General features: G+C 35.6%; 1 protein-coding gene across 1 annotated transcript in view; it reads left to right on the top strand.

Moving 5' to 3' along the window:
* The window catches only part of BRIP1 (BRCA1 interacting protein C-terminal helicase 1), a 52,717-nt gene extending 36,949 nt beyond the window's left edge, over positions 1-15,768 (top strand). Inside the window, exons 16-19 of the mRNA XM_010009056.1 lie at positions 9,745-9,857; positions 12,145-12,227; positions 13,831-14,049; positions 14,906-15,768. Of these exons, the coding sequence (XP_010007358.1) occupies positions 9,745-9,857; positions 12,145-12,227; positions 13,831-14,049; positions 14,906-15,768 (1,278 nt within the window). The remainder of the gene's footprint in view (positions 1-9,744; positions 9,858-12,144; positions 12,228-13,830; positions 14,050-14,905) is intronic.
* The last annotated feature ends 1,142 nt before the right edge of the window (positions 15,769-16,910 follow it).

The raw sequence follows: 16,910 nt of genomic DNA, 5'->3' as shown, positions 1-16,910 counted from the left end.
CAGGACTTGTCTTACGGATGGATGATGTTCTGTTACAGTAGGCACTTCATAATTGAAACCAGACATTCATAAGGGAAAAGAAAGCCAATGAACATGGAAAAAAAAAGTTTTTTCTAGACTTTCTACTAACTGAAAAAAGGATGTTTATTATTGACTTGTTTGCAAGACCACTTTTTTTTCAGTGATCTGTGCATGTCACTTACGGAGCCAACCAGTAGCTGGCACAGTTTTAGCCATGTCACTGCTTTATCTTCTGTGTACCTTTTGGAGCTTTTTTGGGACTACTTTTGGAAGCTAAGAAATGAAGTAGCATAGAGTAAATAAATACCAGGAGCAGCTGGATTCTGGTTGTTAGTAATGCCAAATCAAACAAGAAGATCACAGATTTGCACTTGAAAGCCCAAACAGTCTCAACTTTGGTTTGAGAGATGTGTTCTGAGCTTAAATGAGCAGCCAAAGACTTCTTTGTTGTCTACAGTGTGTGCCTAATTACAGTCCTGCTGGAAAAAACCCACATCCTATAAGGACTAGAGATCCATTAGTGGTGGCTGCCTAGTGCCATGTTCCTTTAGTGCTTGCATAACTTTCTTGAAGCACTTATTCAGCCACAACATTCTTTGTTTTACTGAAATATAACAGTATGAAAACATTTACATTCAAAGAATACTTAGCACTCTTTCTAGGGTTAGAAATGCCTTGTTTTAGAAGCATATCCTGAAATGATAGTTTGGAAATGCTTAGTCTGTGGTACAGCTGGAACTCTTGCAATTTACTCCAAATGATTTCCAGGAAGCCAGTATTTTTATAATCTAAATGATACAAAATGAAATTGAAAAGAATCTGTCAGGAATGAATTATGTTCATAATGGATTATGTTCTTTAAGATTAGAATAGTGTATGTAATTTTGCCTTGAGTTCAACCAAATATACTATATAATAGGATCACAGCAGTACATCCCATTACTGATAACTAAGTTTAAAAAACCAGTGTTTTTACATAGCAATAGGTACTTAGATATACCAAATGAAGAAACTAATATGGGATTAATAATGACATCCCTTTAAAAATAGGAAAGGCAAGTAATTAACAATCCCCTTGGAATATCCATGAATTATATATTTCTGAGATTGGTTTAAATCACCAAGAAGTCCTCCACTTCTACATGAAAATATACTTGCATTTCTGCTTTTTGGGTTATTGGAAGTCCTCTTAAGATTCAATTCCATAACCCTTATTCCTGCATGTAACTTTTACTCGTGTGAGTAATTCTTATAATACTTCTAGGACTGTGTGTGCACAGTCCTAAGAGTTTGTAGAATTGTACCTTTAGAGACCAATATTTTATGTTGGCAGTTTGATGTTGCCTCATCTCCACTAATATTATGTGTCTGTGATCAATCTGCTTGCTAAATGTATTTTATGATTTGTAACTTGATGCTAATACCAGTGAACTGTAATATTAGAGAACATAAATAATGTGACAGAAAAGATGTGTAATCCTATATACATGTTATCTGATGCTAACATAGTATTCATTAACTTTTTTTATTTTGAGTTGTAGCATTTTGGACCCAGACACCAGTCTCTGTTTGGGCAAGTGGGGTGTATAATATCCAATTTTATTTTCTCCATACATTTGTGCTAAGTATGTACCACAACTTCTAGTATGAAATGGCAAGCATTTGGGCTCCTTAAGCAACTGGATGCTTTTATAAGTTACATTATTTTCTGTAGAACCTTTAAAGAATATAATTTACTTTCTTTTCCAACTGCCTCACTTAAAATTTTAAGCATATAGTGTCTTATGTTTCTTCATTTTCACAGAGTCTAAAGAGCTTTGTCAGTGTTAGGGAGAAAACAATGATTACAGCTAAAACACTGAGTTACTGAAAACAGTTTCATATTTCTGAAGATTCAGGTTGCTAAAGCAAAATATTTAAAAGAAATGTGCAAGTACAGCTTAAAGCTATGGTACTCTCAATTGGTAGGGTTTGGCTCTAGTAAAGCAGGAAAATTTATTTCAGAGCCAAAAATTACTTCTTTGGCTGTGACCAGGATTTCCTCTGCCCACCTCTGGGACTTGAAACTGGAGGCAGGAAAATCTGATTTTGGAGCCAAGTTGTGACTTGTTTAGTTCAAGTCATAATTTACTGTTCTTACCTTGGGGACCTGAAAATAAAGAAACTTGCCATGAAATGTTGATAATGGGCAACTCTGAAGTGCAAGCATTAAGCTGACTTTCCCAGAGAGCATTTCTTCACTTCCACCTTTCCAGATGCTTTTGATCCTAGTACAGTAGAGTGTACTTAATCATCTAACAGCTAAGGGAACTTTAAAAAAAAGAAAAAGTAGGGGAAAATGCAGTTAAACCTTTCTACATCGATAGATGTGCAAGGAAAATAAACTTGATAAGGGATTTCTTTGCTGTGACATGACTCAAGAATGACTTTGTCATTAATGAGGAGGTGAATATCAACAGTGATGGCAAAAAATTTATTGTTTCCAGCAACATAATTTGTGAAACATGATGGAAAGCATAATTTCAGTTACAATTTTCTGGGTTATATGTTATTTATTGATAGAAAGAGTTTGCAGCTTTTGGGCTGAAGTCTTTTTCTCCTTTCTTGAGGGCTCAAAAAACCAAGATTCACATTTCATTTCACAATAATGACTTTTAAAAAATATTTAGTTTCTTATCTTTAGGGGCAATTTTGAAACCTCTATGCTTTTTCTTCATTGAAAGGAAAAAATCTAGGGCTGGATAAATGGTTGCTGAAAGGATTCATTTATTTCATACCATATTGTAGGAAAAAAATGTTCACATCCAAGAGAAATTGGGTTAATTAAGAAAAAATATTGATGACAGAGGGTTAATTTTTGGAAGCTGTATTTGTAAGTAGTTGTAAAATCTTATGGAATACAGCATTCTTCTAGTTAAGAAAGTTAAATTTTAAGTTCAACTTAACATATAAGACACAGTGGATGGCATTTCTCCTCTACTGGTGCAAGGCTAATGTCAATATGCTGGCACAGATCACTGAAATCATCCCTGAATATATTTGGAAGTGAAGCCTTTGGATAAATAATGCAGTCAATCAGAACTTTACATTTAGTAGCTTGCTTTTCTGATCCATAAAAAATTCCAAAGTGATTTTCTTGTGTTTATCTTGTCCTTAGCACAGGTAATGTTGACCTTTAAGTTTTTACTTGACTGTCAAAGTATGTTGAAAGCTTTAAAAGTGAGGCTATCACCTAGGGGATTTGTAAGGATGACTGACACTTACCACTTCACCCTGCACACAGTGGCACTGAGTGTACACAGCAGCCTTGGACCTCAGGGGAAGCTGGTTGATTTTTTTTTATTTTTTTTTTTCACTTCTGCTTCACTGGAAATGGATTGAATTTTCTCTGTCAGAGGAGAGTTTTGGTTGCATTAGAATTTAATCAAGTCACTTGTTCGCAGTCCCTCAAAGCCTACAAGACCGAGATGAGTAGATGGGCCTGGGGTGATTCTCCTCTACTGGTGCAAGGCTAATGTCAATATGCTGGCACAGATCACTGAAATCATCCCTGAATATATTTGGAAGTGAAGCCTTTGGATAAATAATGCAGTCAATCAGAACTTTACATTTAGTAGCTTGCTTTTCTGATCCATAAAAAATTCCAAAGTGATTTTCTTGTGTTTATCTTGTCCTTAGCACAGGTAATGTTGACCTTTAAGTTTTTACTTGACTGTCAAAGTATGTTGAAAGCTTTAAAAGTGAGGCTATCACCTAGGGGATTTGTAAGGATGACTGACACTTACCACTTCACCCTGCACACAGTGGCACTGAGTGTACACAGCAGCCTTGGACCTCAGGGGAAGCTGGTTGATTTTTTTTTATTTTTTTTTTTCACTTCTGCTTCACTGGAAATGGATTGAATTTTCTCTGTCAGAGGAGAGTTTTGGTTGCATTAGAATTTAATCAAGTCACTTGTTCGCAGTCCCTCAAAGCCTACAAGACCGAGATGAGTAGATGGGCCTGGGGTGAATGTGCTACAAGGTTTGTCAAACTGTAAAACTTCCAGGTCTCTAAGATGCCACATTGGTGTAGCTGACAATAAGTGTTCAGTGGTTACAACAATACATAAGCTTCTCCTCTTTAACCCTGGGATTAAGACTGAGAATACTGGGGAAGCATTTAGTCCTAGAAGACTTTGTGAATTCTAAGTAAGAGAAACACAACTTTGCATAAAATGGTGCTACTCTTTCTCCCCCAGGAGATACTATTGGTCAGTTGGTAAACATTAATAAGCAGCAGGTTTGTTGTTGGGTGGTTTAGCTTTACTTTTTGAAGTAATATTAAAGTTTTTGGGCTATGGGGAAAGAAGGTAGCATTGTTTTTCAGTAGATAGTCGGTTTCTTGCCACCTTTGTGGCTGATTTCCAGTTTCAGTAATTTCTAGTTTTCATTTTATCTTCATTCAGGCAATAAACATTTAAATCCCATGGATGCCTGGCATCTTTTCAGGGGTGCTCTTTGAGTTTCTCAGTCTGCAAGGTACAGCTACTCTGAGACCTACATCTGCAGAGATGTCATCTCCTTGTTTTATTGAGTATTATCCAAGAAAGGCAAATTTTTAATTGCACATAGAGATTTTCAGGCAGGAAAGGTTACCTGAACTGTTCTGAAGTGTATGTGGCTTTGATGCATGAGCTGTTGGTTGGAGTTGGTGGCCTCTGTGAGGTCTCAGGGCCAGAGTTCAGCTTCAGTGATTGGTCTGGTAGAGTGTGGGATGGAGCTGTGTAACAGAGCATCTTGAAGGTAACTGAGCAAGGTATTGACCAAGTGACTAGCTGGTAATGTCTTATTCCCAGTATATATGGTAGTGCTGTGCTCACAGTTTTGTTGGGTTTTAAAAGAAATAAAATATTTGTGTGTGAAAGCAGAAGAGAGTTTTATATTGAAATGTGACCTAAAGGTATATGAGATGGTTAGAATGACCTTAACAAATCAATGTCATATACAGAATCTAGTTTAATAAATTGCAGGTAATAAGCATTTGCTTATCTCAGACTGGTTTATATATATTAACACTGCACTGGAAACACTTGGAGCATTTAAAGATAATGTCCTGCAATAGTAACTTATTTTTTTCCTGGGGGCTAATAAATGGAGACATTGTGTTTAAACACAGCTTTTAGCAGTTCTGCTGAGGAGTGAGGATGTTTGAAGCACACTCTGTGACTCACCCAGGTCTTTACACGTGCATTATTTAGTCTTAAATCTCATGGATGTTGTTACTGCTTTTGAAGTGAGGGGGGGAAAGTTAAATGCTGAACTATTTAATGCTACTTCCATTTAAGGATTTTCAGATGTGAAAGAAAAGAAATGGGGTTTCATGTGTTTTACTTTCCTGCACTTACAATCTTTTATGATTACTTGGCATTTGTCAGGAGGAAAGTAGATGGCAAGTATGTTCTTGGAGAATTTTAATTATTGCTATTTCAGGTGTAAAAGAGACTCTAAGTGGACACATGAGATTTTTAGGATGGTAGATTTGCTTAAAACCCCTTTTTATGTCTTTTGTGGGGATAGAAGCGAGGAATGACCACCTGTTATTTTTTGCTTGTTTGTTTTTAGGAGGTGAGGAACTAGTAGATGTTAAACATGAATGTGTTTTTTAAAGTTTTTTGGATAATATGAGCAAAAGTCTTTGTTTTCATTACCATTTTTCCTCTCATAAAACCACAGAAACAAGCCAGTGGAGTGCCAGAAAACGTTTATATCCATTTTCTGATTATTATTATTTTTTTTATTTCCATGGAGGAGACTGTTGGGGAGTGAAGGGCATGAGTTTACACTTGTGTGTACACTTGTGCCTACATACAAGTGTGTGTGTGTACTGACACAGTTCCAAGCTTCCTTGCCTTTTTCCTTTCAGGAGTTGTCTATTTAACCCAGGCTGTCACAACTCTGCTAAGTGCTGATGTGAAGAGAAATGCAGGTTTAGAGGAGTGCTTGGTTTAAATGCTCTCAATAGTGTCATTGTATTCATGAGTTTCTGTCTTGTCTTTAGATTCCTGGGTAATCTGGTTTGTAATCCCACAGGTTACAAACTGGAGGTCATTTTTAATCTACCAGTGAGCACAAGAGATGATTGAAGATGTTTATGATGTCATGTCAAAGAACAGGCCTTGCTATTTAACTGTTAGTAACAGCTTGGGCTTTGGTTGTTTGTTTTTATAAAGCAAGGTGCAGCCCTGCATTTGGTTAAGTAATGCATCTATGAAAATCTCCAAACTTTGCTAGATGAACTAAAACTGAACACAGTTGATTTTGCTGATTTTAATCACGCTAAATAAAAAATTGTATTCTGTGGCTTAACCTTTTCAGCCTTCATATTGTGGTACTGGCCCTGTTAAATAAGTTTACAGTATTGTGATTGTGAGTCGTCAGTGCCCCAAATGCACATTCTCCAGTCCTGCCAAGATTTGCTCTTTGGGTCCAAAGTTCTGTTCTTTTGCTGAGCTCAAGTATTTCTGAATGAGTGTATGCTGGACCATCTACACAGTTGTGTAGCACAGTAGATTTTATTCTTTATAGGTTAAATCCTTTCTTCTTAAAACTTCTTAACAGGTAAATTAGGATGTAGGATGCTGTGCAGATCTTTAGCTGCAGGTACCTAAAATAGTCTCACGTTTCCTTACCTCTGTTGTAATTACAACTGCAAAACAAGGAGAAGCTTTATATTTACTGAATGGAAATAATTCAAAGAAGAAAATGGTGCTTTAATTCAGTTGTCCAAGCATTGATTTTTTGGTAGAAGCAAATAGTTGATAATAGATTGCCATTTATGTATCTTGCTGTTAAATACAGCTGTGGTTTTGTTAATTTTGAATACATTTGGTTCAAGCTGGCATGTTCTAGGAGTTGCTGCAGTCTTCTGTATCTAGTATTGCAGGTTATTTTGAGTTTCAAAAACGAGCTCTGTTTTTAGGTTAGTCTTCTGAGCTTTGTGCTATAAGCTGACTGATGCAGTTTATGGTCATCACAGTATAAATCCACTTTTTGCAGTTATTTATCTCTTGAATCCTGAATAAGTCTTAGTTTCTTCGTGTGAAGCAATGTTACTGCAGGTAAATTTTTTTTTGTTATGTTTTATCCATCACTTAAAATCTAATATAATGAATGTTGTGTAATTGTTGTCAATGTTGTTAAAACGTTGTCAAAGAAAAACTTGTATTGCTAATTTTGATTGAAAATACACTTGGGAATTCTTTTGAACTCCAGCAGAAACTGCCTCAAAATATTTTTCCAAGTAATTAAAATATATATTTGTTCATGGCACTGCTTTTTCTTGCTGTTTCTCAGTTAATATTCCATAATGAAAGATGTTGAACTAATGAAGCATTAAAAGAACGAGCACTTAGCAGGTATAATGCTGTGAGACTTCAGTTAATGGGAATGTGACCATGACCTCCCAGACAGATCAAAGACTAATCTGTCTGACAGCTACAAGATGGCAGAGGTTGCCACGGGCCTTCTGCTGCGTGCTTGCTGAAGCTATTTGTCTGTAAAGCATGCCTGATAGCTAAGAGTATATTTTGACGGATGAACAGGTAAAAGTAAAAGGCTGTCTTTTGACATTTTAACTAATCCCTTCTAGCCTGTGGTTTCCTGCACATCCAGGATATTTGCTAGCAGGAGAGACTGCCTTTTTCACATATGTAACATGTCATTTTGAATTGGGCGTTGATTTGATGCTTGATAATGTAAGAGTTATACAATGAAATAGATTCCGGTGGCATTAAAATGACATGCCCTGGCCTTTTACCTTTGGTAGACTTAAAATGAAAACTGAACTCCCAGCAATGTTAGTTGTCATCTCATGCTGAGACATGATGGTTTAAGTGAGAAAACAGAATGGTTATTTTCTGATAACCCTTTTTTAAAATGAGGATAGAAACAAGGTTTTAAAGATACATTCTCTTAGACCAAGATAAATGTGTTTATATATAATTTGAGAAATGAAATGTAGTTGATGTGTAGTACAAGCAGTATAGATCTGCATAATGCTGACATGTATCAGAAGAATGCATAAGTAATGGATTTTATTGATAGGGTAATGCATTACAATACAAATCTGACTGGTTTGGTTCTGTTACTTCAGTGGTTTTTTGCACATAATTAATAATGTCTATTTTCAGTGTAAGACGCACAAGTAGTTTATTCTAGTTTATTCCTTTTAACACTGCTAGCAAAGTAAAAAACTGTGGCAAACCTACATGTGTTATAATTGGCCAAAATCTTACTGATACCGAAAAATCTTCAAAAGAGGTGATTGTTAGGAAACTTACCAGGAATGCAAAGTGTGAACAGAAGTATATTGTTGTTAGTGATGTTTTAAAGACTTCAGTGAAATTTTCTGACATCGTACCTAATTTCAAATGGTGAAGAGTTCTCATCTGTTCCTTCAGGTAGTATTTCCTCTTGTAGAAATGCACAGATATACAGAAGCTCCTTTTTAAAGAATGTTTTTATGTTAATAAAAATGTTCAGGAGTCATCCTCTGTTTTGGAAATTACAAGGGAAACCTCACATGACAGTCAATACATTCTGAGTGACTGGGACAAATATTGAATCTGTGAAATCAAACTGAATTTACTTTCTGGCAGTAAAGATTGAATTTGTAAATTTGACAGGCAATTTAAAGGGCATAAGTACAAAAAAATATATTTTCTTATCCAAATGCAACTTGAAAGTTACCTGTCAGAAGAGGTTAGAAGTCTGCTGTTTTCTCTCCTGAAGCGTGTCCTTTCACTTGTCAGTTTAGAAAGGTTAACACTGTACAAAAGAGCAATGAAAAGACCATTTCTGGTGTATTTTTGTTTGTTTATTTGAAAAAAAACCAACAATGCTCACTTTCCCCATCCTAATAATAATAAAATCTTTTGATATATGTTGGAACCTTATCCAATGTCCAAATACATATTCTTGCTCCAATTCAGATCAGGCAATACATGTGTAGTTATCCACATGATTAGAAAGGGATGGCAGGAGATTTCTTTTGCAGTTGACACTGGTTCTGCTTTTGAAGCAGGTAGGGAAGAGCAATATTAGAAAGGAGAGTGTTCTTTTCTTTCTCATGCCATGGGCCTGCAAACCTGAGCTGCTGCCTTTGCTTCACATTTAGCCGGTGAAATGTTTCCAAGCCACGAAAGGTGATGCCAAGCTAGGAAATAGAGTAGGTGTTGCTGAATTCTGATACTCTGGCAAGGCCGCTCTGTCTCTCAAGTTCTTTCTTAGCTTCTGTAGAAGGGGTGATATTTGCTTAAACCTCACTTGTATAGTCTGGTCCCAGCTTCTGGTTAGAAGGCAGGGATTCTGATAAAGGCTAAACATCTCCATTGCATCATTTAGTTTCAGATGGGCAAATAAAACTGAAGCCTATTTAGTCCATTTCCTTGTATCTGGATATTTATTTTTTTTTTTGCCTGTGTGAACAGCTAATCCCTCTCTTGCTAGCACAGACATTTGGGTAAGTGTGTGGTTGTTCTGTTAGAACATATAAATTTCTGGAATAGATCATATGTTAAGAATAACTTTAGGAGGGTAAAAGCCATAATTGATTAGTATGCAAAATACAAAGCTGAAATGCTGAGGCACACTCTTCATATTCAGTTATTTAATTTGTTAAGAAATTGCTTTCTCCTTTTAGAATATTTCATTGGCAACATGTATTTTGTTATTTCTTTCCTAGGTTGAATTAAAGAGAAAGTACAATGACCAGCACAAAAATACAAGAGGCCTTTTACCAGGGAGTCAGTGGTATGAAATCCAAGCTTATAGAGCTCTCAACCAAGCCTTGGGAAGGTGAGATAAACTGAACATGATTATTTATATATATATATATATTTGTAGAAGTTTTTTCTTTTCATGGCATCTTTAGACATTCATTCCTCACTGTTAATACAAAGAGGATCAATCAGGCCAAAAACTTATTGCAGAAATCAGGTCCTCAGCTGTTCTGTACTGGCAATTGTCTGGTTTTCAGTCTGTTGTGCAGTTGAGCACTGTTATAATTCACAGTTTTTGTTTTATATTCACAATCCACTTTAGTTCATTTGTAGGTTTTCTTGCTTGTAGTCCAGCTGTACAGAAAGGAAAGCATTTGCAGACACAAATAGTTCTTCAGCTTGTCAACCAAATGGGAATTCTTAGATCTTTTCAAATGTACTAAATGGTTCACAGTCTCAGTGGGCTCAGAATGCTGGTTTGATGTTCAGGCTACAAGTGTTTTTGAAAGGGAGAAATAGCAGCATTTTTTTTTCTCAGACCTTTGCAAAAGGTCAATTCAATTATCACGCTCACTGATCTCTTCCCAGATTTAGAAGGAGTGGTGAAGCTTTACTTCCTCAAATGAAAAAAATTCCTCCCAATTTTATTAACAGGATATCATTAATTCATCTGTCTCAAACAAAATTATATATGTAGTTATAGCTTTCTGTCAGATGCCATACGCCTGCCACAGAGATACAGACACAGATTTATAGATAAGAGAAACATCAGCTAGAAAACTGGGTTTTTTGAGTGAGACCTAATACAGATGTTATGGCATAAATGAAGGTTTAGAGAGAAAACTGAGAGGAAATCATCTCTGTAGTAAAATCACATAACTTCTTATTGTCTCATTTCTCAGATTCTTCTTTGGAGAGTAAGTGCATTAGTTTGAATTTATTAAGAAAAATCCAAGAAAATGGTGGAATGCTAATAGTGAGAAATTAATTGGAAGTTTTGTCACTGTGAAATAAGTTTTAACTTGAATCTGATGATAGTGAAAATTACTTATTATATCATTATGTCATATTATTATATCATTTGAGTGAAATTATGCTGTTCTAAACTTAAGTGGAAAATAGACTTCCATTGTGACGTAAGTGTACCAATTTTGTATAAAGCCATCAGACTATGCTCCTACTACACTGAGGTTTGGCAAAGAATGACAATTTTTATAACACCAGAGCAGTCTACTAAGTTGATACTAAGCTGCATAGTAGATAGGGAAGGTTCTTACTGCCAAGATGCCTGCAGGGAGAGAAGTGAGCAGGAGCACGCAAGGCTTCAGTCTGGCACTTTTCATGGAGTGCTGTTACATTGTATGAAGTTACACAAGTCCATGAAATGAAATAGCAACCTTTGGGAGTACAGCAGGTGGTGTGTGTGGCCAGGTGACAATCACACTGTGAATTCCTTGCAGAGCTACTTCTCCTAAAAGTGTAGGGTGTTTCCAGTGGGTGCAATTTGTTTAAACTGTGAGTTAAAAGAAAGTTTATTAAAGCAATGAAAAAAATGAGAAGTTGGAAGAAATGTTTCTTAAAGACATCTCTGTAGCATTTCTTCTCATGAAGAGACTTCAAATATAAATAAATATTTCTTTGGAGAGCCAGACATGTCACTCCCATTTCAAGCCCTGACTCTGATACACCTGTGCTTTTATGTACATTTGTAAAAACATCTTCAAAAGTTGCTGTCTTCTTAAGTAACAGGGAATAATAATCCTAGACTGTTACTGACAGACTCTTTTCCATGTTTCCTAGATGTTTTCACTCTTCTGTAATTTTTTTTTCTGGCAGGCAGTACAGAAATCCAAGTAATGTTAAAAATAGTAACACGTGTAAAGTAAGTATTGAATTATTTCTCTAGGCCTCAAACAACTGAATTATGAGCTCAACAGTATCACTCACAGCTTTGATCTGTAGCATTAATTTTGTTACTAAAGAGTTAGGAATAATGTGGTTTAGAAACAAAAAAAGTGCAGTTATTTAAAAGCTACTTGCTACATCAGTCCATTTTCTTTTCTACTTTCTACATGTTCTCCTTTCACTGTTTACCCAGTTAAGAGTGGTTTGATTAGCTGCTGAATATTTGTGTGAAGTTTTTTTTTTTTAGTTTACCTATTTTCATATAATAAATTCAAGAACTGAAGGAAAATAAAACTTCCATAACACCTACGACATTTTTTGGTGCAAGATAATAGGAAAGCACTTCCTGTGTGTGTTCACATATTCCAGCTGACTCATTGCAGTCCCTGTTGTCTGACCCTTACAGGTTTTATTCTGTACTTTCTAATTATATATACATTTTTGTTGCTCTCTTACAGGTGTATAAGGCACAGGAATGACTGGGGAGCTCTTATTTTAGTGGATGATCGGTTTCGGAATAACCCTAATAAATACATCACTGGTAAGTTGTACCAGTTTTCTCTGGGAAAGTTCCTAATATGAGCAATTAGTGAAAGATCCAGGTGACAGAAATATGGTTATAGAAATAGAGATGATTAGGAAAAGTTGTCATGAAATTTACCCATTAAACTGAAATTGTGCAGTTCAAACTGCAAACTCTCAAACTGTACCCTGGGGTGTTGTAGTTCATTAAATACACTGAAACTCATTGATACCAGGGTTCAGTCATGTTAATTTCTTTGCCCTTTTGGATATGCAGATCATGATACAACACATTTCAGTATGCAGAATTTGAGCATTCGTTTCTTAAAATGCAACCTATAAAAAGACTCTTAATCTTTGCATAGTAAATACATCTAACGTATATAGACATGTGCATGTGTGTATATATATGCATGTGTTTCAGAAAGTAGTTATTAGATTTTTATTTGGACTTTAGATAAGTCTCATTAATTTGTACTTGCCTATAAGGAGCTTTAATTATTAGTAACAGTAGTCTGAGTTGTAACATTCTGGGTTTTTAGGTAAGAACAGGTAAAGGTTGTGCCTTTCCTGTTATGGAATAACTAAATGCTCACTGTGCCAAACTGGAAGAGAAAATAAAACAGGTCATGGACACTATCTTAACAAATAAATACAAATTTATGAAAAAAAAGAAGAAAGAAATTGCTTAGGAATGCTTTATGTATCTTGGTTCCTGCTGTGTTTAGAAAGATGGGCAAAAAGATGATGTAAACAGACAATGTTGCTGTGTAGTCAGCAGGTGGAGCTCAGCTGCTGTAGTACAAGTCAAACCATTTTCTGACATGTCTGTTCTAAAAATACATGTAAATTATCTAAGCAAACAAAGATAAGCCATATACTAATACCAATAATCTGTATGTTCAAGATTTTGTAAGATTAATGTTTTTTCTAAAATGTAAAACTTCACAGAAAAATAAAGTTCTGTTTTTTAAATATTGTTATTAAAATAGTATTTAGATGGGAGTAACACTTTTTTTAAATTAAAAAAAAAGTATTTTACCCCTCACTCTTGTGTGTTCCAACACCATCTTAACCCTGTTATGCTCAAGACATCTGGTATGTGAGAATTTTAAAAATTGCTGCACTATAAGAGCATACTGCATTATGTTTTGGCTTTTGGGCACTTTAAATTATTTCTGAATATCTCAGTTACTGTTAATAAAAGTGGAAAAGCTTCATTCTGTTTTTTGTCAGACCCTCTCAGTATGATAATAAATAGCTGTATTCCATGTAAGTTGCTTTTTAATAATTCATGGTAACAAGCAAAACATTCAGACATAAAGTATAATGGTGTTTCTGCAGTGCAACAGTTTGAACTTAAAGTATTAGTGGAAGAGGTAGAAGTTTTTGAATACTGTTAGTATTACTTATCAACAGATAAGTACCATTGATTAAGTCAAGTTCCCAGCACTGGAAAGGAAGATATAATTGTTTCTGACCTTCGTGAGCTACTTCTTGAAGTCTTTTTGGATCTGTGTAGACTAGACGTATGTAGAAGAAGATATTGGAGTACTATTTGCTGATGTGTAATACCTGCTGTAGGTGATGTAGTTCTGTGGTACCATATGTTTTTTCCCTAGGATTATCCAAATGGATTCGTCAACAAATCCAGCACCATGAAAAGTTTGGCAGTGCACTTGAATCCCTGCAGGCATTTGCTAGAAGAAACCTGAAAGGCATTGATTGTTCATCAGAGTCCAGCAGTGAATTTCATCAGGCACCTTCACATTCAAAAGACCTGTCACAAGGCTCACAACAGGAGGCAACAATTCATCTGTCACCAGATGTTCCTGCAAAAAGTGAAGAACAAAATTTGGTCTCAGAAGTTCATTTTACTAGAACCATCAGCTCAGATAAACCTACAGCATCAAATCAGCCAAGTAACATCATGGCAACAATGAAACAAAGTATGTTAAATTCCCATAGAAAAATCTTCATTAACAATTTTACATGTGAAGTTGCATCTTTTATTTTTTTGGAAGAAACAAGTGGGTTTTAAAATGACAGAAGTGCTATGGTGCAAGGTGGTAATTATTCACAAATGTGTATGAGCTGTGCTCAACAGACTGTAATTAATTGTCATTCCATCTGGTTGTCTTAAAGCAATTGATAATATTTGGAAGTTTCTAATACAGTCAAAAATGGTTTTGCTTAAATTACTTTTTCCATTGGAAAGTATGAAGATAATTTAAAATACATTTAAAACATATGAAGATTAGCATTATTGCAAGATGAGTGTCTTGGTTCAGAGCTACATCTGTTGTTTAGATGTTGTTGGGAGACACCTTTCAAATAACCTCTTTTCATCCCAAATTTACAAATGTTAGCTTTCAAAATTCTGGGACAGCTGATGGCTTCATTTCAGGCAAGAAAGCTGTTAAGTAACATAAAAGGACAATAATGAAACCTACAAAATTTAAATGCAGTTATACTTTACCCTGGCTTTACATGTGACAGTTAATCTATTAATTAAATTAAGACAATTCATGTACAAAGGTAGTTGTAACATCTGGGCTTTTGTTTGTGTGGGATCTTAAGTATTATAAAATAACTGGAAATGTAATGTAACAGTGGTCATTCTTATGTGCTAAACATGCTGTACATCAGCAGAGGGAAGGCAGGTACAGTTAATCAGTGTTTGGTGATTTTTCACAGGTGGCCGGAAAGTTGATGTAAAGAGTCGTTCTCACCATGTAACACAAAGAAGAAAACATATGGACTCCACACCCAAAATATCAGCAACTAAAGTAGAGAGGGAGAAAGAGAATGGTTGGACTAATGCTGCTGTTGTGAAAGAAGGTTGCTGCTTTACACCACTGGCTTCAACACCATTGCCTGTAGCCAAGAACTGCACATCCACAGCTGGTAGCAAAGAAAATAATGTGAAGAGGCCAAGTGAACTTACTGATAGTGTAAATCAATGCCAGTCATTAATTTTGGAACATCAACCCAGTGTACCAGAATCATGTTTGGAAACAATGAATTTTTCAGTTAAAAATACTGAGGTTGCAGTTGCTGAAGAGCATCCTGATCAGCTACAGCTTCAAGTTGAGCCCTGCAGAGAGTTTCCTTCAGCAGCAGGGAAATCTGAACTTTCAAACCTAAATGTATCTGCAGAGGATGAGGATGAGAGTATCTACTTCACACCAGAACTCTATGATGATGAAGAACCAGAGGAAGAGAAAATCAGATCACTGGTTCCAGCCTGTGATATAAATGAGAATCAGGTTGAATGTGGAAACTCCATAGTGACCGTTAATCATCTTGCAGTCAACACCTCAGAAACACTCAGTGTGACTAAAAATAAGATTGATGATGGTGGCAGAAGCACAAGTTTACATGGAAAAATGCAAAATGGGGGAACTAGTGCAGTTACTAATGTAGAGATGATTAGTGAAATAGAAGCAGAGCAGATAGCCTCTCAAGAGGTGGACACCAAAAAACACAAAATCAGCCTTTCCAGATCAAGAAATAAAGGTGTATCATCTTTTCTATTGAACAGTCCTAGCACACAATGACAGCTTCTGTAGCACAGGCAGTGAGCAGCCTGTACAACACAGTCTCACTGTAGATCAGTGGTGGCTCTCTAGTCTCATCTAGTATGTACTACTGTCAGACTCCATTTTTCATTTTACTTCTTTGTTTTGCACTGTGAAAGTTAATCAAGATGCAGTTTTCTACAGGTATAATTAAAATTCTTCATCCATAAATGTGTGGCAAAAGAACATCAAATGGAAGCCCAAGTTGAATTTGACTTGTGATTATAGGCTGAAGAGGTTTGTTATAGATGTAATTAATCTGCCATTGAATACAAACAGATTTTTTTTTGCAGAAAGAAAACACCTGCATCATCAAATCATGTTTTTCTGCATTTTGTAGAGCTTTTCTTTTAAAAAATTAAATATGCAGAACAGAATCTTTGCAGACCAAGTCATATGATAGATTGAATTTAGATACTGAAGTAGGTGTGTCCTTCAGTGGTTTGTTTCTCTCCAGTTTCTTCTGTCAAAATGTCTATCAGAAGCTGTGTAGCAATATAGTAGTATTTCAACATTTTGATCTTTGCTTATGATGAGAAGTCTTTGTTTTATATGAAAGTTGAGGTTTCTTTAAAGTTTTCTTTCGTGAGAGGATCTGATTTCTTTTGGCCGGGCTCTGTATGTATTAGTATCAAAACATGTACTCACTTGTGCCCTAGAAACTCATTCTCTGTGCAATATATAACAATGTAAATTTGTACATAAAGGTCTTTAAATCTTCCCCAGTTTATTTTTTTTTAAGTATTTCAAACATTTCTTTCACTTACTGCATTCATAACAGCCAGGATTTTGCTGTAATAAAACATACTACCCCTGACTTGTCAAGAACAGGTTGTTCATTTCCATCACACATGAATGTGAAGAAGGTGCAGGATATTTACCATCTTAAGACTGGATCATCTCTGCCTGAGAGCAGAGATGAAATTGTTAGTTTGTCATTTTCCATAGAAGTTCATCTAAGTAACAGTCTGATGCCCACCTCTGCAGAGCTGTGTGTTCCTATCAATAGGGTTTAAATTGTATCCTTTCATTGCACAGTACATGCATCTTTGTAAAATTACATACTCTTTTCTTGCAGTGCTTAGGATAAGGGATTTAGTTAAACTTTTTGTTATTGTGAT

Source organism: Chaetura pelagica, unplaced genomic scaffold, assembly GCF_000747805.2.
Source record: "Chaetura pelagica isolate M959 unplaced genomic scaffold, ChaPel_1.0 scaffold72, whole genome shotgun sequence".
Taxonomy (NCBI): domain Eukaryota; kingdom Metazoa; phylum Chordata; class Aves; order Apodiformes; family Apodidae; genus Chaetura; species Chaetura pelagica.
Note: the sequence above shows the minus strand (reverse complement) of the source record. Positions and strands in the feature narration are given on the sequence as shown.